The 25,881-nt window shown below is 43.2% G+C and overlaps 1 protein-coding gene across 2 annotated transcripts in view; it reads right to left on the reverse strand.

Moving 5' to 3' along the window:
* Window positions 1-953: 953 nt before the first annotated feature.
* TTLL3 (tubulin tyrosine ligase like 3) overlaps window positions 954-25,881 on the reverse strand; it is a 62,658-nt gene continuing 37,730 nt past the window's right edge. For both annotated transcript variants that reach the window (XM_077451786.1, XM_077451785.1), the window contains exons 5-16: window positions 25,364-25,455; window positions 23,950-24,127; window positions 18,051-18,112; window positions 16,593-16,721; window positions 14,477-14,591; window positions 13,328-13,456; window positions 11,377-11,563; window positions 9,209-9,357; window positions 8,432-8,675; window positions 7,188-7,623; window positions 6,135-6,735; window positions 954-2,926 (exon numbers count right to left, since the gene is read on the reverse strand). In XM_077451786.1, coding sequence (XP_077307912.1) covers window positions 2,730-2,926; window positions 6,135-6,735; window positions 7,188-7,623; window positions 8,432-8,675; window positions 9,209-9,357; window positions 11,377-11,563; window positions 13,328-13,456; window positions 14,477-14,591; window positions 16,593-16,721; window positions 18,051-18,112; window positions 23,950-24,127; window positions 25,364-25,455 — 2,519 coding nt within the window. In that variant the 3' untranslated portion in view covers window positions 954-2,729. The remainder of the gene's footprint in view (window positions 2,927-6,134; window positions 6,736-7,187; window positions 7,624-8,431; window positions 8,676-9,208; window positions 9,358-11,376; window positions 11,564-13,327; window positions 13,457-14,476; window positions 14,592-16,592; window positions 16,722-18,050; window positions 18,113-23,949; window positions 24,128-25,363; window positions 25,456-25,881) is intronic.

Consider the following 25,881-nt stretch of genomic DNA (forward strand, 5'->3'; position numbering starts at 1 on the left):
ATTCGACATTAGGGCTCATTCACACCTAATGCATTGAGCTGCGTCAATAGGATGAAGAAAATACTATTGCTGACTATGTGCCCACTTCACCCCAAATAATTTTGTGCAACTCACAAGAATGCATCACAACGCACTGCTGTGCTATAGAATTATAAAGATGGGAAAAAAGGAAAGCAAGCACTGCAATGCATTTTATCAATCCACTGCAGCACTTGTGTTATGCTCACATTAATGTGTGATGTGAATGAGCCCCTATGAATGAAATGAAACATGGGTTTGCTTTAGGCCGCCTGCAGATGTTAGCAGTTGGACAGGTGGGCACCATTCACTTTATTTTTTAACAAGAAATCATTCCCTTTATAAAATGCAGGTTTGTGCCTATGGAGTGAAGAGGCGCATGTCTTGTGAAAAAAAAAAAAAAACTCTACCACCAGGTTTTCTCGTCTGCAGGGGTGCTCAACAATTGGCTGGGAAAACCCAAATTTTAAAAAAATACATTTTACGCTATAGAAAACTCATACAGGGGATTCCCCCCGTGTAAGAGTGCATACAGACATAAAGGGGTTGATTTAATATTGGCAAATGGGCCATTATTTTGTCAGGGCAGCTGCACTTTGCAAGGGAATTTTCCTCCGAGTCTGGGTTTATGTGTATCATCCAATCATATGCAAGCAAAATTTTTTTTTTTTTTTGGGGGGGGGGGTTTATTTCCCTTGCACATGATTGGGTATTCCTTGCAAAGTGAAACTTCAACACATCCCCTAAGCTGCGGGGTGAATTTCCCTGCAAAGTGCAACTTCCTTAGCACAGTGAACAGCCTATCTGCCTTTAGTTCATGAAATTTCCGGATCTGAGTGTAACCCTGTGGATCAAACAAATAAAATCCTGATCCTGGACTCTCAGTGACACAAGTCTAACAGGGAATATGAAACGGCCAGAAGAAAACACACATAAGCAGTTCTAAAACTTTATTTGCACAGAGCTGGGACAACCAGCGCCATCACATTTCTACAGGGAGGTAATAGTAGACACGTTTATCATACTGGTGAAGGCTGAAAGACAGGATGAATGGGCTTTGTGCTTTTTTTTTCTTTCCTGCAGTGATTGTTAATTTCAAAAACAGTTTTTATCAATCAGTACAGGAAAAGTATGATATAGTGAATTGCACCATTTTTAGCCTGTAGTAGGCCTCATAGTCCGTGAAGTCTTTTTATATATATATATATATATATATATATATATATATATATATATATATATATATATATATATATATATATATATATATATATATATATATATATATATATATACATGAGACTTTTTTTCTCTTCTTTTTAAAAATGCTGCAAGTACTAAGAAATACCTGTTGATCCTGTCAAAAATCCCATGTACTTTCTGAAACTGACCACGCTGCCTCTGCTGCACTGAAATCCCATGCAGTGTTGTCAGCCCTGTCTGAGTTCTCCTCTACTGGACTACAGTACACTTTCCCCTAGGGGTTATAGAGAGGGGAGGTGTTTTATAGTCCACCAGACGATAACTGGACAGGGCAGACAACACTGCTTGAGATTTCAGTGCAGCAGAGGCAGCGTTGTCAGTTCACTGGATTTCTGGCAGATTTAATTGGTAATCTTCTGTACTTGCAGAATTTTTAATGAGATAAAACGCAGGATAATATGCATCAATGGTAGAAATATGCTGAATATGTCTTTAAACAGGGAAGCTCCGGGAAGGTAGCACCATTAAAGAATGTGGAATGGTCCATACACCCAGGGTCCCAGGCTTCTTGAAGGCTGATTTGTAAAGACGGCAGCAGCAGTAGGAGCTTATTGGGTGACTCAATTCAAAGTGCACATTTTTTATTTATTTTTTGGTGGAGAGACGATATTAGCTCAATACTTTTGAGTCATCCAATCAGATCAAGTATGTAGGTATGGAAAAAAGATTCAAGTCCTGAGTGCTTTTATTTATTTTTTTTTCCAGGTCACAAATTATTTAAGCAAGAAACAGCCAGGCAGCCAACATTTTCTTAAGGATCTGTCAAGAATGGCAGCCGCCATGCTTCTCTAAAGTAAACCTGCCACTTCCCCTAACCAATATAACTATGTTTACAAAAATAGATAAGACAGCACCAGGTTCTGATTGGTTACATGCGTCTACCACTGCAGGGCACCCTAGGAGACAACTTTCTCTCTTTGGAGATGTCAAGGCTTAAAAAAAAAAAAAATGTCCCCCAGACATCTCACAATGCAATATGGGGTCTTGCTATATAGGAAGGTGTAAAAAGCTGTGCTGGCTGATGACTTTTTCAAAAGTCATCATTTGCATATTGCAGGTTTCACAGTATCATGCTACAGCAATTGATTCCCATGTAAGAGATACCATTCAGCACTGGCTAGTCTGCATTTGTAAGGTTTCTGTTTGAGCTGGTGATAGGTTTACTTTAGAGCTGGAGTCTCAAACTGGCGGCCCTCCAGCTGTTGCTAAACTACAAGTCCCATGATGCATTGCAAGGCTGACAGTTACAAGCATGGCTCCCACAGGCAGAGGCATGATGGGACTTGTAGTTTTGCAACAGGTGGAGGGCCGCCAATTTGAGACCCCTGCTTTAGAGAGACTCTTTCACCTAGAAAAAAAATTGTAGGTTCTGTGTACCTGGAGCATTTTTTTAAGGTGACAGAGTCTCTTTAAAAACAAAGGTCAATGTGCGGACTGACAGATGAGGTTCATAGCAGCAGGGATGTGATGAGGGCGGTTCCCCGTGCCGAGAGCTGTTGTGCTCCCCCGTGGAATGTGCTGAACTTGGATAGCTGGAAGCGGATGGGTTTAGGGGGGAGTCTGGTGCTCTTAGAACAGCTACATGTAGCTTGCAGAGAGGAGATTCCCTTACAGAACAGGCAGGGCATCCGATGAGGGTCAAGTCCTGCATGATAAAGAAGGTTAGTTTAGTAACAAGGTCTGCCTTATATATAGGTGATACCAGCATATACACTATATTATAGAAGTATTGAGACACCTGCTTTTACGCACACATGAACTTTAATGGCACCCCAGTCTTCGTTTGTAGGGTTAAATATTGAGTTGGCCCACACTTTTCAGCTATAACAGCTTCAACTCTTCTTGAAATGCTGTCCACAAGGTTTAGGAGTGTGTCTATAGGAATGTTTGACCATTCTTCCAGAAGTGCATTTGTGAAGTCAGGCACTGATATGGACAAGAAGGCCTGGCTCACAGTCTCCACTCGAATTCACCCCAAAGGTGTTCTATCGGGTTGAGGTCAGGGCTCTGTGCAGGCCAATCAAGTTCCTCCACCCCAAACTTGCTCATCCAGGTCTTTATGGACTTTGCTTTGTGCACTGGTCCAAAACATTTGGTGAAGGGGGGATTAGGGTGCGAGGTTGTTTTTCAGGGGTAGAGCTTGGCCCCTTAGTTCCAGTGAAGGGAACTCTTAAGGCATCAGCATACCAAGACATTTTGGACAATTTCATGCTCCCAACTTTGGGGATGACTGCACACCAGCACGCAAAGCATGGTCCATAAAGACATGGAGGAGCTAATTTGGAGTGGAGGAACTTGACTGGCCTATACATAGTCCTGACCTCAACCCGATAGAGCACCTTTGGGGTAAATTAGAGTGGAGACTGTGAACCAGGTCTTCTTCCAACATCAGTGCCTGACCTTTACAAATGTGCATCTGGAAGAATGGTCAAACATTCCCAGAGACACACTCCTAAACCTTGTGGACAGCCTTCCCAGAAGAGTTGAAGCTGTTATAGCTGAAAAAGGTGGGCCAACTCAAAACCCTATGGACTAAGACTGGGATGCCATTAAAGTTAATGTGTGTGTAAATGCTGGCGTCCCAATAACTTAGACAATATAGTGTTTTTCTCTTTGCTCTATAAAGGACACAGCTCTAAATTCCATGTCCTAGCTATATTGCCACCTACAGGAGGATCTGGACAATAAAATTCAAAGTGTCAGTCCTCTATAGGTTGATAACGCCAACCTCAGCTAGCATGCCCAGTTTAGTGTAGTGTCCTAAGTAGGAAGGAATTTTTCTTTCTTTTCTAGTATAATTTTTATTTTATTTTTTCTTCAGTCAAGCTGCTGCTGGTGGATTAATGTTGCATATATAAATCCCAAGGTCACACTAGCTGGTAAAGAAAAGAGTACTTTGATTCATGGTTCAAGTAAATCAACAAATCTGATCTTTTACATATTCACTGTAAATAACAATGCTGATTTAAAGGGTCAGTCCTCCCAAAAAGTGATAATTTCTTCTGTCTCTCAATGATTATGTTGATGAGATTTCTGGCCTTTTTTTTATTTTTATTTTTTTTACGCAGAGGATAAAATAAAAATATATATTTAACCTACATTCCAAATATTGCCCGCAGTGCCAAGGCAAGTGTGATGTAATGGGGCTTTTGGCAAACATCCTTGGAATGCTGGGAATCCCAGATTTCTCGGGAAGGTACTTCAGCAGTGTCTGTCTTCATGCAAAATATAGGATCTTCAACATTCTTACTTTTCTTGCCGCCTTTGCCTTTTAAACAATGGTCTTTAGACATCTTCCTCCTAAGTTGCAGGAAAACAGAACACTTCTGGGCTTTTTAAACTTCTATGTTCTCCAGAGCTCCTACTGACCTTCCTGCTGACTTCTACCCATGGCAGAATACAGTAATGAAATGGAAGGCACAACGAGGAACCGGTGAGAGCTGTAGTGGACCCATGAGATCAACAATCCTGAAAGTGTTGGTTTCCCTTCAGACCTGGAAGGAAGATTTTATCTAAACGGGGAGGTCTGTTGGTGTTGGCAGCTAGAGAAGTAAGCCTTCTCTTATAGTAGTCACAGCAGAGTGTCTTAAGGGCCATATGTTTGAGACACTACGACTTTTCCTCTAATATTGACTTGCTTGCCTTTTCATGAGGCAAGAGATGTATAATGTTAATGGGTACCCTAAAGAGAATGGGTCATCAACCTTAATAATATGTTTTGAATGATTACAGAACTGTGTATAAGAGTTATCCAAGAGATATGAGTTGTAAATCCAGGGGCTGCTCTTCAGCACCATCTTCTTGACTAAGTCAAATGCATGGCCTTGCCTCATACCCACACCACATCCCTGATACCCCCTATTATGGGGATATGCAATTAGCGGACCTCCAGGTGTTGCAGAACTACAATTCCCATGAGGCATAGCAAGACTCTGACAGCCACAAGCATGACACCCAGAGGCAGAGGCATGATGGGACTTGTAGTTTTGCAACAGCTGGAGATCTGCTAATTGCATATCCCTGCCCTATCAGATAGATGTATGTTAGTGATCCAATCAGAAAATGCAAGCTTAGTCCAAGTGACCACACAGGTGGAGATGCTTAATAGAATCACAACAGGACAGGGGTTACCTCTCCCTAGAAGATAGAAGGTATTGAAGAAGATTGGAGATAGAGATATGCATGATGGAAAAATGTGTTTTGTTTCATGTCAGATTAATTCCCTAGATTATGCTTTATAGTTTAACCAGTGGTATTTCACTATGAGCCTTTTCTCTGTCTCCCCATCTATTGAGTGTGTTGTATCCTCTCTATAAGCAACCCAATTGGAGCAACCATCTTGTATATCTCAGATCATTAGATCACAGCCTTTTAGACCCCAGACTGCGAAGCTGAGGGTCCATTGTTTCTGGTGAGTGGGGTCACCAAAAGGGGAGTGTGGCACCTCACACCTTGCAAGTTTGGAGCACCGTTGCACTTTTTAGATTTGTGTGCATATGTACTGTATATCATTTTTGTTGTATTTTGTATAGCACTAATATTTTGATTGAAATGGCACCAATATCACGAATTGTATAGAATTATATATGCTGCCAATTACTATGAATTGTTTGGAATAATATGTGCTGCTATCGCTGTTTTACATATTTTCTTTATCATAGTTGGAGATACTGGCTTTACCACAGCCCTTGGGTAACTCTTATACACCAACTGAACAAGCTGTCCTCATTAAACGTGTATTATCCCATTAAGTTTATGATTAGTTCAGAAAATTTGAAGCAATAAATCAATTAAACTGTCACTTTCTTGGAAAAAAAAAATGAGTGTATGCTTTATAAATGACATCTCTTTACCTGCCCTTGACGCCTTCTTAAGAAATTGAATTTCTCCCGAGTCAAGGCTTGTAATCTTCAGATCCAGGCGTGACGCCTCTTTCTGTCCAATCAGGTGTTTTGTTAAATGAGGCTTTTCTGAAAGACACAGCTTAGGAGTAGCAAGCAAACGTTGGTGAAGCTGTATGACTCTTGCCGTGCTTACTCCATGCACAAGCGATTTTGTGTCCTTGTGGTCAACACTGAGCCTGTCAGAGAGCTTGACTAACTCTATTCTCTCAGGTCCACACCGAGCTTCTGTCATTGCTTTGTTTTCTTTATCGACTAATGTGGTCCTTGCCCTGCTCAAGGTGTGTGGAGTTTTACTGCGATGAGTTGCTTTGAATGTTGAATACGGGATGACAGGTGGGTGTTTGGTGGTATCATGAGTCCCAGAAAAACTTGTGGCTGTTGACACCTTGGCTTGCACCATGGAAAGGGATCTTTGGTGGTTGATCAGATGAGTCATGCCTGGGTTGACAAGGATATTTGGTTGTCTTAGAGGAGGGACACGTGGCTTTTTGACCATGGCTCCTTCGACTAACAAATTTATCCCAACGTATTGAGGGACGTCCACTGCGGCCTGTAATACAATAAAGATGTTATCACAGATCTCTATCACTGGTCTTTGTAACATCAGATACCTCACTTTACATGACAGTTTTCAGGAGTATTATCTGCTCTAGATTTACCACGGAAGTGGTCTACTTGTTATAGAGATAGAAGGTTTCTCTTGGAACTTTACCAGATAACTACAAGTCAACTCTACCAGGAAGGACAATCCTGAGGAGGATCAAAACTATGTGATTATATCTCCCAGATGGCCTGAAAACACCTTGGAATCCAACAGAAAGAACAGAATGAGAGTCGTGACATCTCATTACTTATATCTTAAAAAAACACATAATTACAATAGTGGTCTGAACACCAACATTGGATGTCTCCATATATTTTGTTACAGAACTTTGGTCCTCTGGACTTTGGAATTTCAACATTTGATTTTTAGGTTGTCTCATGTTCATGGATTATCTGTACCTGTTTATAGATCAGCTCAAAGCCGCCAACATCACAGTTGCGATCGTGCTTCCTATCTATGATGATGCGTATGGTGTCCTCTTGAACGCTGGCACACATTCTGGTGGTCACTTCCGTGGAAGGTGCCATGGTTGGACTGGCATTGATCTCAATCAGCCAGGGCTTGAAGTCCTCTCCAAACATGAAGTCTGCCCCGTATAATTCAAAGCTGCTTTTCCTGAACTCCACAACATCCTGAGCGCTCTGCATGGCATGTATGATGCTGGCTTTCATCCCTGGGACAATTATGTCGGTCCAGGCACGTCTTTCTCCTAGTCTCTGAAGGTGGGCCTGGAATTGGTCACTGGACCACATATTGTCCAAAGGCACCTGAGGGTGGCGATGACGGGAATTCTCAAAATTCTTCTGGATGGAGTTGTTGCATAAATGAATGGAGCTAAGGGAACAAGATTTGACTGTGTTATGTACTATACATTATTACACCTCAATAAAATTTAAGCACTTAGTTTTTCTGAAATTCCTGATGGCCAGGCATGGTTGTCAAATCAAATACACTGTACATGAATGTCAGAAAGATTTAAAGCATCCAGTGCAGTTTGGTTTAGCAGACTTTCCACTTTCACTTCAGGCTCCTGTCACATGATTCTGCTTATCCTCCACCTTATTATCCAGTGTGTGTTAAAGGCTACACTGGGGAGAGGGAGGAAAGTACTGGAACCATGGAACACATTGGCCAGCCTCAGACTTACAAACATTCCAAAAAGGAAAACCAACAGGAATATGTATTTAGCAAGGGGAAAGTCAACTACATAAGATAAATATCAGAGCCATTGAGCTGCTAAGTTGTGTCCACTGAGTTGTTTGGAATAAAAAAATCTCCATCTTTCACTGGATCGTATCTATAAAAGTATACATGCAAAATAAATTAGGCAAAGTTTGGTTCAACCATACATTGTGTAGCTCCATATATAGGGTGGGAAAAAAGTAGGTATTCATTACCTCTACATTATACCTTGGTATACAATATACATGATAATTGGGCCCCTCACCATTTTGCTTTGTATGGAGTTACTTTGACAACACCTTTCCACAGCAATGGATCAGGTGACATGAAAGCATGTATATGGCCCTAGCAGATAGGATCTGTCCAAACCAAACCTTGTAGCCTGGCCTGTATGTTTAACATATAAAAATAAAGGTGTTTTTTAAAGCACTAGTTTCTATATAGTCCCAACTTAACCTACGTGTCGAGATTCTCCAGGGAGAATGGCTGGGTTGAAAAGCGGACATAACACTCTCGGTAAAACCATATGGTCAGCGGATTCCAGTCTGTCACCAGAAACCACTGGCGGACGTCGAACTTTGTGCCAAAGATGAGCAGCGGCCTCTCGATGTATTTCTGCACCACCCATTTGCCATCCTTAACGATCATGGGATCACAATCCACCAACTTCAGGATTTCCTCCAGGCGATCCATACAGATTATTCCTGGGGAAAAAGAAGGTCAACCGTGTTAAAGATTCCACCAACCTCATCCATCTGCCTTGGATGAGCTCAACACGTATGGAACGACTACAACTATTTTGTTGTATAGTATGTGCAGATGTACAAAATGAATATTTTGCCTTGCAATGCTGGGGCCTTAGGTTCACTTCTGATCAGGTCCACATCTACATGTCTACATGAAGTCTGTATGTGCTCCTTGTGTTTGCAGAGTTTTCTTCCGGGTGCTCCTGTGTCCTTTATATCTACAAGGTAGGTTCATAGGCGTTTGATACATGTTGACTACTACTAGCCCTTTCATGGTCTGTGAGGTGCTACATAAAATGTTGGCACCATATAATAGGAGGCGAGGGGCAGACACTCCAGTTTTCATTCATAATTGAAATATCGGTTTTAGGAGGGCGGACTACTGTTTTGTTGTAATGCATTGGGGCAGAGAAAAGCAAAGCTCCAGACATAATGGATGGGTATGGCAAGGTATGGCAGGACTTGAGGTCATGTGAATCTTGTTCTCTCACCTCTACCTCTGGATTTTGCACCTGGTTTAACAATCCAGATGTTTCTGTCTCCTTCAATGTCCAGCTGTGGGTTCACTTCTGTCAATCGTCCTAATACCTGATCACACTGGTCCACATAAGAAGAAGATTGATCTATCACGGCTCTGTCACTGCAATAAGATGGGAAGCGATTATTTAAAAGTCTGTACATACTACTCTAATGTTTTAATGGATATTTCTGGTTCCATGACTTCGCTCCACCATCGCCCCCCAGGCTACACATTCCAGCTGCGACCCAACATTGGGTCTTGTTACCGCATGCTGCTAGCATACTCTATGAGACAAGACAACATACTGCAAAACTCAGTTTTCCTAATACATTTTTTCAGTCAAGAAACACCTCAACATGTTCTTCCTCTCTGATGCTTTTTATTATATCTTTCCATCTAGTCCTAATATTTACACAGCCCCATCATACCTCATAGCCACAGCATTAGCCATAACACTACTTACAGTTCAGAAATACAGTAGTATTCTCTTTCTACCCCTAGACCACTGACTGGACAATATAAGTATCAGGAGTGTCCTGTCTATTAAGGGCGCACCAGCGGCACCCCCCCCCCCCCCCCGTCCATGCATCCAGCCTCCATGCAGGACACCGGATGCTTGGATTCCAGTGGGGGGGGGGGGTTTGAAGCATCTGATTAGAGCCAGGGGCTCTAACAGCCTTCAAAATAGGGTGAGCTCAGGGTGCACTGTGCCAAGAGCCCACCAGGTGTGTTACAATAGCGAATAAATATTTGCTATTGAAACACTGATCCTCCTCCCGGTGGGTCTGAGACCAGTGTTCCGATTGGCCGCTAAGGAGGGAGGAGATGGAAGCCGCCATGATGCCCGCAAGGGATGAGGAAGCTGCCTGTGATGTCCGCAGCCTGGGTGAAGCGCTGCCCGCCATAGAAGGAGTAAGTGCTCCAAACCGACCGGACCAGGGAGGGGGGGGGGGGGGGGAATTGGCTGTGGGTGCACTGTTTGCCACCCTCACCAAAAAAAATTACCACCAGCCGCCACTGGTGAGTATAGCAACACACTGATGAGGTTGTCCTTCTGCCCACTTCTCCTCTTATCTTGTTCCTTATTAGTACATTTGCATGCAGCACACCTAAATGGTCCCTAGAGCTACCCCTACCTCTTTAAGTCTGAACTTTGCTATACAGGGACTGCAAGAGGCTAATGCCAGGCATGGCTGAGACAAGGGGTGGGCAGGAGGGGCGGCTGCCCTGGGCACCGGGGTTAGTGGTACCATGTGAGGAGGAGGGACACCACAAGGAGGTTGGGGGGGAGTCATTTGTATTGGGAGGGGTAATTTGGGAAGGTGTGCTAGGAGTGGAAATTTGAGGGTATTTGTGTTGGGAGCGGGGATGGGGGAAGAAGATTTGTGCCAGGAGGGGGGGTTTTGGAGGGGCATGTGCTAGAAATGGTAATATGGTAGGAGAGAAGGGATTTGTGCTAGGAGGGGATTTTTTTGGGGGAGGGGGTATTGTTGCTAGCAGTGGTGATTGGGGTGTTTGTGCTAGAAGGGGAAATTTTGGGGGGATTTTTGCCAGGATGGGGGATTGGGGAGAATTTGTGCTGGGAGGGAGGATATGGAGTAGGGGGAGAGAATTTGTGCTCAAGGAGAAATTTGAAGGGTAAAGGATTTGTACTAGGATGGGGAATTTTTTTTCTTGGGGGGGGGGTGAATTTGTGCTAGGGCCATATGGGGAATGAGAAGTTTTGAGCTGGGGGGGGGGCAAAGATCAACGATTCGTGTTAGGAAGGGAATTTGAGCAGGAGGGATATTTGTATTGGGAGGAAGGGGATTTATACTTAGGGGGTAAGCATGCAAATTAGCACTCACATTTTTTTGGGGAGTTGATTTTTGCTGACACATAATGCTCATACAACGTGGGGGGGGGGGGGGGGGGCGCAACTTAGCATGTTAACCCTTGGCTCTAGATGACCTTGTCCCGGCACTAATACCAGGTCCTATTTAAGTCGTAGTTGCATCTAAAGAAAAATGAATAATCTATTAATGAATACCTAGAAGAATTAAACAATGTTTTTAAACCTGCTTGGAGTTTTAAGCTCACCTCAAATGTCCAATAATATAAAAAATAACATCACAAATGATTCCTTTTGTGTTCACTTACTGGATGACCTGATAATAATGACGCAGGAATGCTTGCCATGCTGCATCTGTCATGACGGAAGCAGAATATGTTTCCATGTCAATGTCATCATGTTCCAGGCTGTTCAGGTAGGTCTCACAGGCCTGGATGGCGGTAGTGATCACCTGAGCTGGCACGTGCCCTCCATGTTTATTTGTTCGTTTGGCATCTGCAGACAGGAAGAAAACAAGAATACAAATAGGGGTTGCGCAGTGGTGTTAACTATAATAACCAATCAAGGTCCTTCTTTTATTTTCTTATCCATGCTACAAGAGATGAAACCTCATTGGCTGCTATGGCCAAACGGACATTTTTTTGTTTGCTCCAATTTTTTTTTAGCAGGAACCTTTAAGCAGTTTCCCTAATAGCAGGAATCTCTATGGACCTAGCTTACCTACAACACGTCAGGGGTCCACAGAAAGTTCAGACAAAAGTAGACAAAATCTGACAAAAGGAGAACACAGAGAAGTGCAAAACAATTCAAAATAATCAGGTAAGTCCATGAAGTCCTTAGATGGATGGTAGATGGTGCTCATAGGCATGTATGACATGGAGACCTTCACCCGCAAACCACATGGACAGCCTCTCACCAAATAGATTTGGCCTTGCGGTCAAAAAGCGCAGTCAAACATCTCCTTCAGAAATGTAAAATCTCTTAGCTTCTCACTTGGGCAAACAAATTCAGTAATGCCGCGTACACACGATCGAATTGTCCGGCGGAATTGGTCAACAATCCGCTGGACTTTATAACGAACGGACTTGGCCACACACGGACACTCCGAAAGTCCGGCGATTTCTAACGAGATGACGTACAGCGCGTACGACGGGACTAGAAAAAGGAAGTTCAATAGCCAGTAGCTTCCTTCTCACACTTGCTTCAGAGCATGCGTCATTCTTAGTCCACCGGACTAGCACACTGACGAACGGATTGTCCGCTGAAAGCCAAGTCCGGCGGACAAATTTTGAGTCAAAACTACTTTCTAAGTCCACCGGACTTTACGATGAAAAAGTCCGCTGGAGCCCACACATGATCAAATTGTCTGGCGTACTGTGGTCCGGTGGACCGAGTCAATTTGATCGTGTGTGCGCGGCATTAGTGTTCCTACCCTGATGACCATCAGAACTTCCAATAGGCAGTAGTCAGAAAGAGAGACAGAGATACAGGGTATCTCATAGTACAGTAAGTTTGTTAGCGATCATTTCAAGTAAAAAAAATGCACTTGCATGTAAAAAAATAGAAAACCGCATTGGAAAGTTTCAAACTAACAAGATGACTGCTGCGTCCAACGGCAATGATGTCACCTGCCATGACTCCACCCTACTCGTTTTGTCGTCAATGACATTGTCAGGGGTGTGGCTACGAAGGAACCTTGCTCTATTTATATGCAGAGAGATTACCATGAAATGTGTAGATGTTGAGTTCTAAGAAAAGGATCAGAGATGTCAAAGTTGTGGAACCACCAAGTTCTAGTTACGTAAAACCCATCTTTTCACACCTTCCATCCTGTTCTTAGACAATCAACATCTACACATTTCATTGTAGCTGGATTAATATGTCTGTGGATTTGGATGTGGATTCTGGGTTATCTTCCTCACACCTGTTAGAACTGAAGAAGTGGCTTGTAATAGATACAAAACATGTTCAACATTACAGAACAAGTCCAGCTGAATGTAACTAATTACTACTAGTTATATATGACCTGAATAAACCAAAACCTTTGCTGAAACCAGGAAAATACATTCTCAGAGCAGGGCCAGCAGTGGCAGTTCCCATACTCGGGATAAACAACTGTCTATCCTCAGACAATAAATTGAAAAAACACTTGCTTCTGGACTTCATCTTCTTTGAATTTATGTTCTTCTGTTTCTATATATCTGATGACAGGTACCCTTTAAATCAGTCCAATGCCAATATGGCGGGATCTGTGTTTACCTTGTTCATTCTTTGGATCAGTTGCATTCTCTGGGGCCAATGTGATGATCTCTGTATCTGTAGCCGAAATTCTTCTTCTTCCTGACACTCTCTTTAGAATACCCCGAGCAGCCGTCAGCCAAAAATCTTCTAAAAGTTAAAATTCCCAGAGAAATAGGCATATTTATTGTGCAAAGTGAACGTTTAGGAAGAATGTGTTGTGACTTGATTTTTTTATTTATTTAATTTGATAGTTATAAAGTTTTACACATAAATACTTCACATATACTGTAGTATTGTGCTACAGAACAGACCATTACTTCTACAGATCCTGACTTTGGACCTAACAGCATGGCAGCTGAGGAAGAAAGAAGGACTATACATAAGGGGCCATGATGGTCACCCATTTTATGATTGTCTTTGTGTTTACTGACTGGTGTCCATCTCAGAGGACAATGAATATCATAGCAACTAGGCCTTATGCTAGACTTAAGAACCCCTCAGCATTTGTGTGGCTTGTAGAAAGTCTCCACCTGGTTTTCTAACATTCTCCTAATTGGGTAGCAATGAAATTTAAGGTGCCTCTCTCTATGGCTATGAATTGCAGGTAACTTCGAAGACAGCAGAATTTAACACTCTACCGAAAATTGTTCAGATCCATTCTTTCGACATGGAGAGGTGGAAGGAGCGCTCAAAAGGCTTAGCCCTTGTACACACGGTCGGAGAATCCGTCAGAATGTGTCCTATCGGACCGTGTTGTCGGGTAATCCGACTGTGTGTGGTATACTGTTTCCGTCGGAATATCCGTCGGACCAAATTTTCCAACTTGCTAGAAATATTTTCCAACAAACTGGTCCGATAGGACATACTCCGATCATGTGTAGAGAATTCCGATCGGACAAAGTGCCACGCATGCTCAGATCAAATTCCTACATCAAAGCTATTGGCTACTAGCCTGAACGTAGTCCCATCGTAACAAAATTACGTCATAACGTTCTGAAAGATCGGATTTTTCGACAACTTTGTCCGACCGTGTGTATGCAACAGCTTCGGACAAAATCCGATGGATTTGGTTGTCGGAATCTCCGACCGTGTGTACAAGGGCTTAGAGTATGCACCCCCTTGTATTGCCCGTGTAAACAAAGTCTTAGAGGTGCTAAAAAGCCTTACCAATGAAAGCCCTCTTCTCATCTTCAGCCCCCAGTCTATAGCAACGAGGGAAAAAGGAATCAGGGTCGGCTTCATCAAACCAGTGCAGGTTTCTAAGATTGACACACAACCCCACCTGCAAATGAAACATTTGGTCTTAGTCAATAAGTCAGTGCAATGATTTTGCCACCCTTGGAGGTTCATTATCTGTTTTGGAACCAAGTTCATCTGTCTCTAATTCACTCTTTTTGTATTCAACGTACAGACCTCTACAATTTAACATAGATTTAAGGTATATATAAGCCAAATCACTACAATCTCATATAATTTGGGGTTATAATATGGTCAATACGGTTTTACACCTCAATATGCGTAAGGATCCCTGGGAGGCACTTTTGCACAAACTAATCAAAGGTGCTACCAGGCATGAATGCACCCTAGTGACCCACATATTCTCGGTCACGAAACAGACGATTGCAAAAGTGTAGAAACCACAGACTCTCAACTTTGACAAAAAGTGAAAAGTCAGGTGCATGGTACACTATTGAATGAAAAACTGAGAGCAATACTAAACAACACGAAAGCTGATGCAACTTTGCACAGTTTAATACAAATTGGGGTTTCTGTAGGGTGTTTAATTTGAAAGAAACAGGAGGGCCTTCTTTAAAAACTGCACTAAAGTCCTCTATCACATTCATATTCTGTAGAGCAACTAGAGATACATTATGAACTCCCAATAATGGGAGTTCATAATGCAAACTCTCTACCCAACTAACTTGACCCTTATCCCTTAGTAATTATGAAGCGTAAGCATCCCCTGAAATTTCCATATTTCACTGGAACAAAGCAAGCACCCTCAACTTCCGCAACTTGTTTGTTGTAGTCTACGAACTGGGTATCACAGGGTGCTATTGAAGGAGCATTGTGAGACCATAATGAGGTAAACGTTTCTTCTGCAATCAAGGAATACGCACACCCTGAATCTACTTCCATTTTGCATGGAGCATCTTGTAACACAATCTCGGTGGAAATCTTCAGTCCTGATGAAGAGTTTTCCACTTTATACACACAGTCATTTGTATAAACACCTGTAGAGGTTTAATCATTCGGAACAACAATTGGCGCATTAATGGAGTGTGCTGCCATTGGTATTGTATTTGTAGGAGAGAGAAGCGGAGCTTCGCACATGTGCATTAGGGTTCCCAGCGTGAAGCCGTAAAGGCTACACTGCTGGGTTCCCTTACCCACAATGGCAGTGGCAGAACCCGACAGCTGATGAAAAAAACATCAGCTGTGGTGCCCACATCGCTGGACTCTGGGACAGGTAAGTGTTCTATTATTAAAAGTCCACTGCAGTATGTGTAGCTGCTGGCTTTTAATTTTTGGAGTGGTGGGCGGACCTCCGCTTTAATCACACACAGGAATACAGGAACCATAGATGCTAAAGAAATACATTTACCAGAAATATACACACGTGAACATATTTACAATGCTCCCCCCTATAGGATGGAGAGCAGTATAACACACTAATACATAACAGCTGTCATTGCTCCAAATTCTCCTGCCATGGGTGTTTCAGGTGCCGGTCAAGGAGCCCATCCTGGCACTAGTTCACTGAAATTGTCACCTCTTCGTAAAAACGTTACTGAACCAGCCAAGTATACGCTGACATACCTGCTGGAAGACCAATCCTGTTTAACACTGGCAATAGAGAGACAAAATCTTTAGACTGAGATTTCACCTTGTTCTTGGCTGATTCAATAAAGTTTTTATGAAGAAAAGTATGACATCAGTGTGCGGCCATGCGTTTCCTTGTAATCTTCCTCCCAGACTAAAGAACACAACTTTTATGGTCCACTTCAGCTGTGGATGTGGCAGGGCCATGTCCTTTGCCAACATTATAAAGGGTGTCCTTCATTTCTACCTCTAAATGAAATGTACGTAACAAAAGTGCAAGGTGTCAACCATAGCAACAAATCAGATTTCATATATTGTTGTCAGATGATGAAAGGAATAAAGACGTGCCAGGGATAAAATATGTTTGCACACAATTATCACAATTTGCTTTTGGCTTTAACATAAGGCCGGTCATTATCAGGATAATATACTCATTAAGACACAAAGCGGAGGGACCCACCTTGGTGGTGAAGGAACCAGCTTTGGCGTAGTGATTCATCATTTGGTCCTTTTTCAGGAAGCGACAGTCCACGGCATCACGTCTGGTTGTCCAGATAAAATAGGGGGTCTCATTGCGAACAAGCCTTGACTGAGCAGGACATACAGTTGATACTGGAAGTTAATATTTTTTTAAGAAGAATATAAAATAAACTAAAACTGAAACAGCATGTGGGAAGTGTTCAGGAGGAGGGAGGAGACGCATGGCCACCGTGATGCCGAGGAGACGCAAGGGAAGCCTGACCGACCCACCAGCTTCCACTAGAAGACATAGGTGGGAAACACAGAAAAGACGGAGGGGGGACACGGAGAAGACGGAGGGTGGACACGGAGAAGACGGACGGGACACACAGAGAAGATGGAAGGGAGAAGCTGCTGCCAGTGGGCACATTTCAACATGTCAGTCCGGGGGCAGCACAGTAAGTGAGCCAGTGATGGGGGCAGACGGACCGGACCACGGACCCCATCATTGCTCCATTGTGGACTCCAGCAGTCATTGTGGACTCCAGCAGTCCTATGGAGTACCCCTCTTCTCTATAAGAACTAATGGAACCATGGCATATATGCGCAGGATGAAGAGGACCCAGAGGGGACAGTTTTGGTAGAAAGGCTGTACCGCTGTGGGCAGGACCACACAGTAAGGATCGCTGGAAGCAGGATGAAGGCAAGTATTGGACAGGGTTGGCTGCACTAATGGGGGCCACTTGTTCCAAAGGTATACTTGCCCTTTAAAGTCCAACTCCCCTTTTGGTTTCCAATATACCCAACTGTTGAAAAACATGCACATGCAAGAACTCAGCACAAAGTAATGTGAAGTGACCGACGGAAAGCCCAGAGATGACAATGACTTAGTGCTTGCTTAAGGTCTTCAGCAAAAGGTCTATCACCAATGTAACCAGATCAGTCATTATACTAAAGTACGGTAAGACTGCAGTAAGAGTGAGAGGAGGTGATTATATAATAGCGGAGAAGTTTTAGTGATGTGGAAATCTCAGCTGTTCTTCCAAGGCTAGGTTCACACTTGAGCTTCTTCAGACATTTTTGGAACATTTTTTACGCACATTTGAACATACATTTTTCATGTATTTTAATGCTTAAGCATTTTTGTTTTAGCCAATGAAAAATTAGTTACCAGCAGAAGGAGAGGCAAGTAAGTGTTCATTGTCAGACATTTTTTCCCACTGAAACCTAAAGGGGCAAAAAATGTGCAACTCTTGCCCCAAAGAAGCTCATGTATTTTTTCAAGCTTCAAAGGACAAACTACTCAGATGTTAAAGGGTATCATAGGATAGACGGGGAATCCTTACGTAGAGCGTTGAAGTGCTTCAAATTGCTCAGGTGTGAACCATAGCTAAAGCAAACATGGAGTCCTTGTTGGTAAGCTGTGATGGAAAGGGTTATTGGCCAATTTGATAGTTACCATAAGGTCATAAGTGCCATCAGGATCATCATCTTTTTCATCCTCCTCTTCACCATCGTCATCTGATTAGGAAATAAAACATGATTTCTTCATTACATTTACCAGAACCCAATCAAATGCTAGTTGGTATTCTTGGTCAGGGTGTTTTGTATAAATATCATTATCTTTCATAACGTCTTTATCAGTGATTCCAAATTTATTTTAAGCCCCTGGTCATTCCCAAAGATCTCCTTCCTTCTCCTTCATGGTGTGACATAGGCAGGGCAGGACTTACCATTGGGCTTGACTGGGCTCAAGCCCATGGGCCCCACCCAATAGGGGGGCCCCGCCAAGATACATAGCCGAGTGTACCCGGCTCGGCTCCGCTCACAGTTATGCCCAGTCCCACCCTATGATGGACATAACACAGGGACTGGGCGTGACTGTGAGCCAAGCCGAGTACACTCGACTACTCTCGGCTCCGCTCGGGACTGCGAGAGGGCCCGAGAGCCGCCGAGATACACAGGAGTCTGTATCTCGGCAGCGCCATTTTTAAACTTCAAGACTGCAATGAAAAGGCTGCAAATGACACTGACAAGGCTGCAATGACACTGGACAAGGCTGCAGATGGATGGGCAAGGCTGCAGATGAACACTGATAAGGCTGCATTGATGGGCATTTAAATGTAAGTTTTTTCCTTAAACTTCCCTCCTAAAAGTTTTTTCCTTAAAATTCCCTCCTAAACTTGGGGTGCGTGTTATATGCCAGCACGTGTTATACGCCTATAAATACGGTAATGTATAGAAGGTAGGGCCCGAAAGTAACTCAAGCCCAGGGGCCCCCACCACCCTAAGTCCTGCCCTGGACATAGGCCTCCACCTTATCAGTAGATGTATGCCCGCTCACTGAATCGTAAAAGAAGAGGAACCGACTAAAGTGTGTCTATGTCTAACACCAGATTATTACTAGAAATGACCCTCTGTATCCATTTTATTACTGGTGTCCAACTGTTGCTAACTTATGCCCCGTACACACGAGCGGACTTTTCAACATCCAAAGTCCGAAGGACCGAGTCCGTCAGACTATCCGATCGTGTGTGGGCTGCAACGGACTTTAGCTTCGCAAAAGTCTGACGGACTTTAGAAATGAAGCATGCTTCAAATTTTCCCGACGGAACTCCGCCGGACCCGGTCCCCTTCGAAAAATCCGCTCGTGTGTATGCTACTCCGACGGACTAAAACCGACGCTAGGGCAGCTATTGGCTACTGGCTATGAACTTCCTTATTCGAGTCGGGTCGTACGTCATCACGTTCGAATCCGTCGGAGTTTAGTGTGATCGTGTGTGGCCAAGTCCGTTCGGCCGAAAAGTCTGTCAGAACTCCGGCGGAACTCCGGCGGAACTCCGGCGGAAGTCTGTCGGACATAAGTCCTCTCGTGTGTACGGGGCTTTAGAGTTAAAAACCCCAGAAACAAAAATGTAATATCTTTTTTATTATTTTTTAAGGCTAAGAACATTTTCAGCAAGTACAGAAAATACCTGTTGATCCTGCCAGAAATGCAGTGTCCTTGTCACTTCCTGTAAGCAGAACAGATGGCAAATGTTTACTAGACATGGGCACCATCAAAAAATTTGTTTAGTTTCATTCCCTACGAAAACAAAATCGTAATTCGTGTACGAAATTCAATTCGGATTCGTACGAAATACAAATTTTCTTTAGATTCGTAAACTTTTCATTAAAATAACGAAAGTTTGTTATGATGAATTTATCATTAAGGCTTCATGCACACGGATGTTTTTACAGCCGCTTTTTTGAGCTTTTTTTGCAGCTTAAAAACGGCTGTCCATGTTAGTCTATGGCTTCATGCCCACCTAGGCGTTTTTGAGCTGCAAATGGCATAGGCGTTTTTAAGCTGTAAAAAAAAAACCAGGACCAGTGCGTTCCGTGGCGTGGAGCTAGAACTGTAAAAACGCGAATCGCGGGAAAACACGCATAAACGCGCAACATATTTTCTTTGTGCTATAGCCAAGAGATGTGTTTCTTTAAAAACACTACTTAACGCTAACGCAAAAAAAAAACGCGCAAAAACGCACAAAAACGCCAATGCAAACGCGTTTTTAACGACGATTTTTCCAGGCTTCGGAGCTAGCTTTGCAGCCAGTTTTTTAAAACGTCCGTGTGCATGAGCACTTATGAGGGGCTCACACCATCCCTATGCTGTGCTGACTTCCTGGGTTTTTAACTTTTAGGTTTGTTTACTTTTTGTTAATTATGAATTTTCGTTATGAATTTGGATCCGAAATTCGTAAACGAAATTTTGTATTTCGTACGGATTTGTACGAATTCACAAATTTTCGGAAATTCGTAGGAATTTTTGTTTCATATGAAACTAATCGCACATGTCTAGTTTAAAGATGTTCTGTAAACCACTGATCCCATGTAGTGGAGATGCATAAGCGCAGATCTAAAGTCCGGCCTGGTGCTCCCTGCATAGATGCTTTGGAGAAGTGAGTGTAGCCATGAAGGGTGTTATTCGTAGGATCACTAGGTGAAAATAATGGAATAAAAGCCATTAAACAAAGAAAACTAATGCAGCCACCACATACAGTGGGTATAGAAAATAATCACCCAGCTTTTAAACCAATCACATTTTGTTGCTTTGCAGCCAAAATTAAGACAGACACAGTTTTTGTTTTATCCAGCTGTATTTACTCATACTTATAACATCCAAGTGAGAGATATAACACCAAAATGTCATAAAAAAACAAAAAAACAAAAATATAAGTTGGAAAAAGGATCACCCATTCCTAAAAATGACTTGTCAACTCAATCAAGTGTAGCCAATCACCTTCTCAATGCCATTTAACTTTCAAGTGTGATCAGCTGTTGTCATTTTGATTAGCTCAGCATGAAAAGAGCTTTTCTGGAGCATTTCAGTACCTGCTAGTGCAACTGAAGCAAACAATCAACTATGGTTGGCAAGGCACTGTCACGGGATAAAGTTATGGACAGGCACAAGTCAGGAGATGGGTACAAAAAAATTTCCAAGGCTTTATCAATGCACAGTGACATCTCTTATTAAGAAGTGGAAGGTATTTGGTACAACACAGACCCTCCCTGGATCAGGACGTCGCTCCAAACTGGACGACAGAGTCAGGAGGGAACTGGTCAGAGAGGCTACCAAGAGACCTACAACAACTCTGAAGCAGTTGCAGGAATTTATGACAAAGAGTGGTCATTGTGTCCATGTGACCACAATCTTACAAAAGCTCCACAAACATGGCTTGTATGGGAGGGTTGCAAGAAAAAAGCCGCTCCTCAAGAAAGGCCCCATGCAGTCACCACTGAGCTTTGCCAAAATGCCCCCTGAAGATTCTAAGGCCACGTAGAAAAAGGTGTTAGGCCGCGTACACACGGGCGGACTGTTCGTCCAACTTTGTCCGCTGAACAGTGTTTGGGCGGACAGTCCGCTCGTGTGTGGGCTTTCAGCGGACAGTTTCAGCGGACAGTTGGACGGACAAGGTTTTTCGGAAATTCCGTAAAACTGTCCGCTGAAACCTTGTTTCAGCGAACAGTCCGCTCGTGTGTAGGCTTGTTCGTCAAACAAAGTTGCGCGCATGCTCAGAAAGGATTTTCACGCCGAAAGCTATAATGCAGTGTATAGGACGTCGTATTTTTCGTCCCGTCGTACATGCCGTTCACGTCATCGCGCACGGTTTCAGCAAACTGTTCGTCCGTCGTGTGTGGCCATGTCCGTCCATGCTAAGTTTGAGCGGACTGTTTGCCGAAACTGTTGGACGGACAAAGTTGGGCGAACAGTCCGCGCGTGTGTACGCGGCCTTATGGTCAGATGAGACTAAAATTTAATTATTTGGTCTTAACACCATATGATATGTCTGGGGGAAATCCAATACAGCTCACCATCCATACAACACCATTCCTACAGAAAAGCATGGAGGTGGTAATATCCTGTAATGGGGGGGTTTCTCTGTAGCAGGGACTGGAGCACTTGTCAGGATAGAAGGAAAAATGGATGGGGCAAAATACCATCACATTTTTTAGGAAAATCTGCTGCTGCCCTTTGCCAGAAAGTTGTCAATGGCAAGAAGGTTTACCTTCCAACATGACAAGGACCCAAAGCACACAGCAGACATTACCACACAGTGGTTGAAGAAGAAAAGGGTGAATGTCCTTGCATGGCCTAGTTAGAGCCCAGACTTAAACCCCATTGAAAATCTGTGGAATGACTTGAAGACTGCAGTCCACAAATGGTCACCATCACATTTAACTGAACTTGAGCAATTTTGCAAAGAAGAGTGGGCAAATATTGCAAAGTTAGTAGAAACATATCCCAACAGACTAAAGGCTGTAATTAAAGCAAAAGGTGGTTCAACAAAAGACTGACATTGGGGGGTGATCCTTTAATTCAGTGATTCTGTTTTTTATTTTATTTAAAAAAAATTTTTTGACATGTTGGTGTTATATCTTTCACTTGGATGTTATAATTTGCACTAGTAAATAAAGCTGGATAAAACAAAAACTGTGTCTTCTTTCATGTCAGGCTGCAAAGCAACAGGGGGGAATTATTTTCTATACCCACTGCAGTGGCATCGCTAGGGGGTGGCTTCTGGGGCTATAGCCCAGAGTCTCTTACCGCTGGGGTCCCTAACCACCAGACCGCTGCCCACTATAGGTCCGTGGCCTCTCTGCAGGGAGACAGGCAGGCGGATGAGAGAAGCGAGCTGGCAGGCGAGCAGAGATGACATCATCTCCCTTAGCCCGCCCTGCCTCACTGCCCTGCCCTCACAGCCGGGCCTCTTCAATGTCGGAGGTGCGGCAGGAAGCAGCGAGATGACATCAACTCTCACTGCCCACCCGCATCAACGCTTTCCTGCCCTCACTGAGAACCGACAATGCACATTTGGTGGCTCTGGCTGGCATAGCAAGTGACGTGGCAAGCGATTATCCACATCTGATGGCAGGCAACGTGGCAAGTGACATTCCACATCTGGTGACAGGTGAAATGGCAAGTGAAAATCTGCATCTGGTGGCAGGCGACGTGGCAAGTGACAATCCGCATTTGTTGGCAGATGACATGGCATTTCAATCACCCTAACACCATATCAACCATGATGCCAGGATGATTAAAGTGCCCACACCAGCCATTGCCCTGACAAATTGCCCCACGAAAAAACACTTACCACCCTCGCGCCCCCCACCCGGGCATTGCCACAATTTTCTTCCACGCAGCCGATCCCCAGTGCCAAAAAGGTTGGGGACCACTGCTATGGGCTCTAGCCCCAAATCTTTTGTAGACCTAGCAACGCCCCTGACCCACTATATAAGGACTGATTAAGCATCATAAAGAAGTCCTGACCATGCAAAATGTAGGGTGCTGCATCCAATAGTCCAGTGACTCCTGTGTGGGTGAAGGCAGAAGAGAGGGCTTGTCCTGCCTTTATAGAACTCCAAGTGAAAAAATATCCAACTGCCACACACCACAGCTCAGTCTATATCTTTAGTAGCAAATGGCTTCAACCCGACTCCATCCAGGCCACACCCCCAATGTGTTTCACCCTGCCCACAGGGCTTAGTCATGGAGCTCCTGTGGGTAGGACGAAACGTGTTGGGTGCATAGCCTGGATGAAGCGGCTTACTACTATAGACAAGGACTGAGCTGCTGGGTGGCGGTTGGATGTTTTTTCACTTGGAATCATAAAGAAGTTGTTATTGTAGTGAGTCAGCTTTGGATAATAGCATACTTTTGGGACATTCTGGGATATATTTTTTGCCTTTTTCATTATATTACCAAGAAATAGTTTTAGTTACATTTGCAGCAAGGAACGAAAAAGCACACAACCCCAGCATGGAAACGTCCCATTCATGTCTATATGGAGCCCATGTTCTGCCATTTTTAATACCGTCATCATCATGGCCGCTCCCATCACCATCATCCTCCTCTGTCTCCTCATCTGCAGACTTCTCTTTTTTCCGAGCTGCTTTGGCCACCTTGGGCAGTTTCTTCTCCACCCATCCTCGGTTGCGCAGACAGCTGCGTATGACGGGGTATGGACCGTGGATGCTGAATATCTTTTTTTGCTAGGTGATGGAGGTGGGGAGAAAACAGCATTAATAAGTCTTTATGAATAAAATTCAGACATATCCACATATGCAGTATAATTTTTCAGAAAAGCTCCACCTTCCATCAAAAATCCATCCTTGAACTCCAGTCAGTGACATTGCCAAGGCTGGAATGATGTCATCAGTCTGCTGCAGGCAGAAGGAAGCATTTTCTCAGTCTCCTTTCCCCCCCCCAGTGATCAGACGCAAACATTGTAACCTTGTAGCAAGCCACAAGGTTATTGCCTTCACCAGGGGCTGATCTGTGTCAGACATTCATGAACACAGCCAGGATTTACATGACCCCGAGCCGGCATCTCAATCCAAGAACTAAATGCTGACCCTAGTTGATACCTGAGCAAAGATGGCCCTGACCTTTCTAGAGAATGAAAAACAGATGAAGTCATTATCAGGGGGAGTACTGTGATCTTTGTGAGAGGTCATATACTGGCAGGATCAAAAGGTAACAAAACAATGTTACAGGGGAAACTGAGAAAAACAAAAACGGCTTTGTTATTGCTAGAACCAGACTATTATAATTATTATTGTTAGTACACAGAGAGCAAGAGCACTTCTCTACAGCATGCTGGCAGGAGACAGGCTGTTCTATTTAGGCTGGGGTTTCTTTCAAAAGAAGACACACTCTAAAATGATGTATTTATATATATAAAAAAAAAACTGCAGAGTTATTTGTACTGAGAAACTACATTGATCCTTTGTGAATTGAGGCAAAAAGAAATATAAGGCTTTTTTCTCTTTAAGTCTAATGTTATTCTTCTTACAAAAAAGTGCGAGTCAGGAAAATACTGCATTCTGCCCACTAGATGGGGTTGATGATGGTAGGAAATACACACTCAGCTCCATCTAGTGGCCATAGTGCATTATAGTCCTTAATCACTATTCTGAATGAAGAATAACACTTAACCTGGAGAAAAAGTAGCCCAATCACAATCATTTTTGCACCAATTAACAGAAGGAATGTACTTTACATGTTCACAGGACAAATAGGTCTGCAATTTTTTTTTTTTTTTTTTTTTTTTTTTTATAAATACACCCCATAGCCTTTTATTTTTTAGCTGTTATAAAATAAGACTTCAACTTGGCCCCCTGTCTCAGGTCTCTTACATAGTAAACCCTTTTTTGATAATTAAATAATTAGAGCAGGGAGTTAATAATTATGTTGCTACACTTGTATGCTGAACTCGTTTTACTGACCTTAATTGCTTTCTCCACTAGGAGCTTGGCTAGCTTCAGTCTCTCTGGGTTGATCATGGTAGTATTCATTGTTTTTCTCATCCGCCCTTCAGCTGGCATAGCATGTGTACATAAAGATTAGATTAAAATATTAATAAGGGCGGTCACACCTTCCTTGTCTGCATCATAATATGGTATCTAAACCCAAGAATATTTTTTTTTTATCCATGGCAGCATAGCAGACCTTGGTGGTAGCTGCATTCCTTTTCTATTATTCACCTGGCAATCTTGCCAGTCACACACTTCCTTTTGTCCTCGGGTGACAACGCTCACTCACTGTACTGTATCTATGGAGGAGGTGTTGTCACCCTAGTCTGCTCTCCTGATTTGGACTACAAACATCTCCCTCTTTTATTCGCTGGATAAATGACAATGGTCCCAAAAATGTGTCAAAAGTGTCCAATGTGTCCGCCATAATGTCGCAGTCCCGATAAAAATCGCAGATCACCACCATTACTAGTAAAAAAAAAGTAAAAAAA

This window comes from Lithobates pipiens, unplaced genomic scaffold, assembly GCF_037356315.1.
Source record: "Lithobates pipiens isolate NorthernLeopardFrog02 unplaced genomic scaffold, aLitPip1_a1.2 Scaffold_23, whole genome shotgun sequence".
Classification (NCBI taxonomy): Eukaryota; Metazoa; Chordata; class Amphibia; order Anura; family Ranidae; genus Lithobates; species Lithobates pipiens.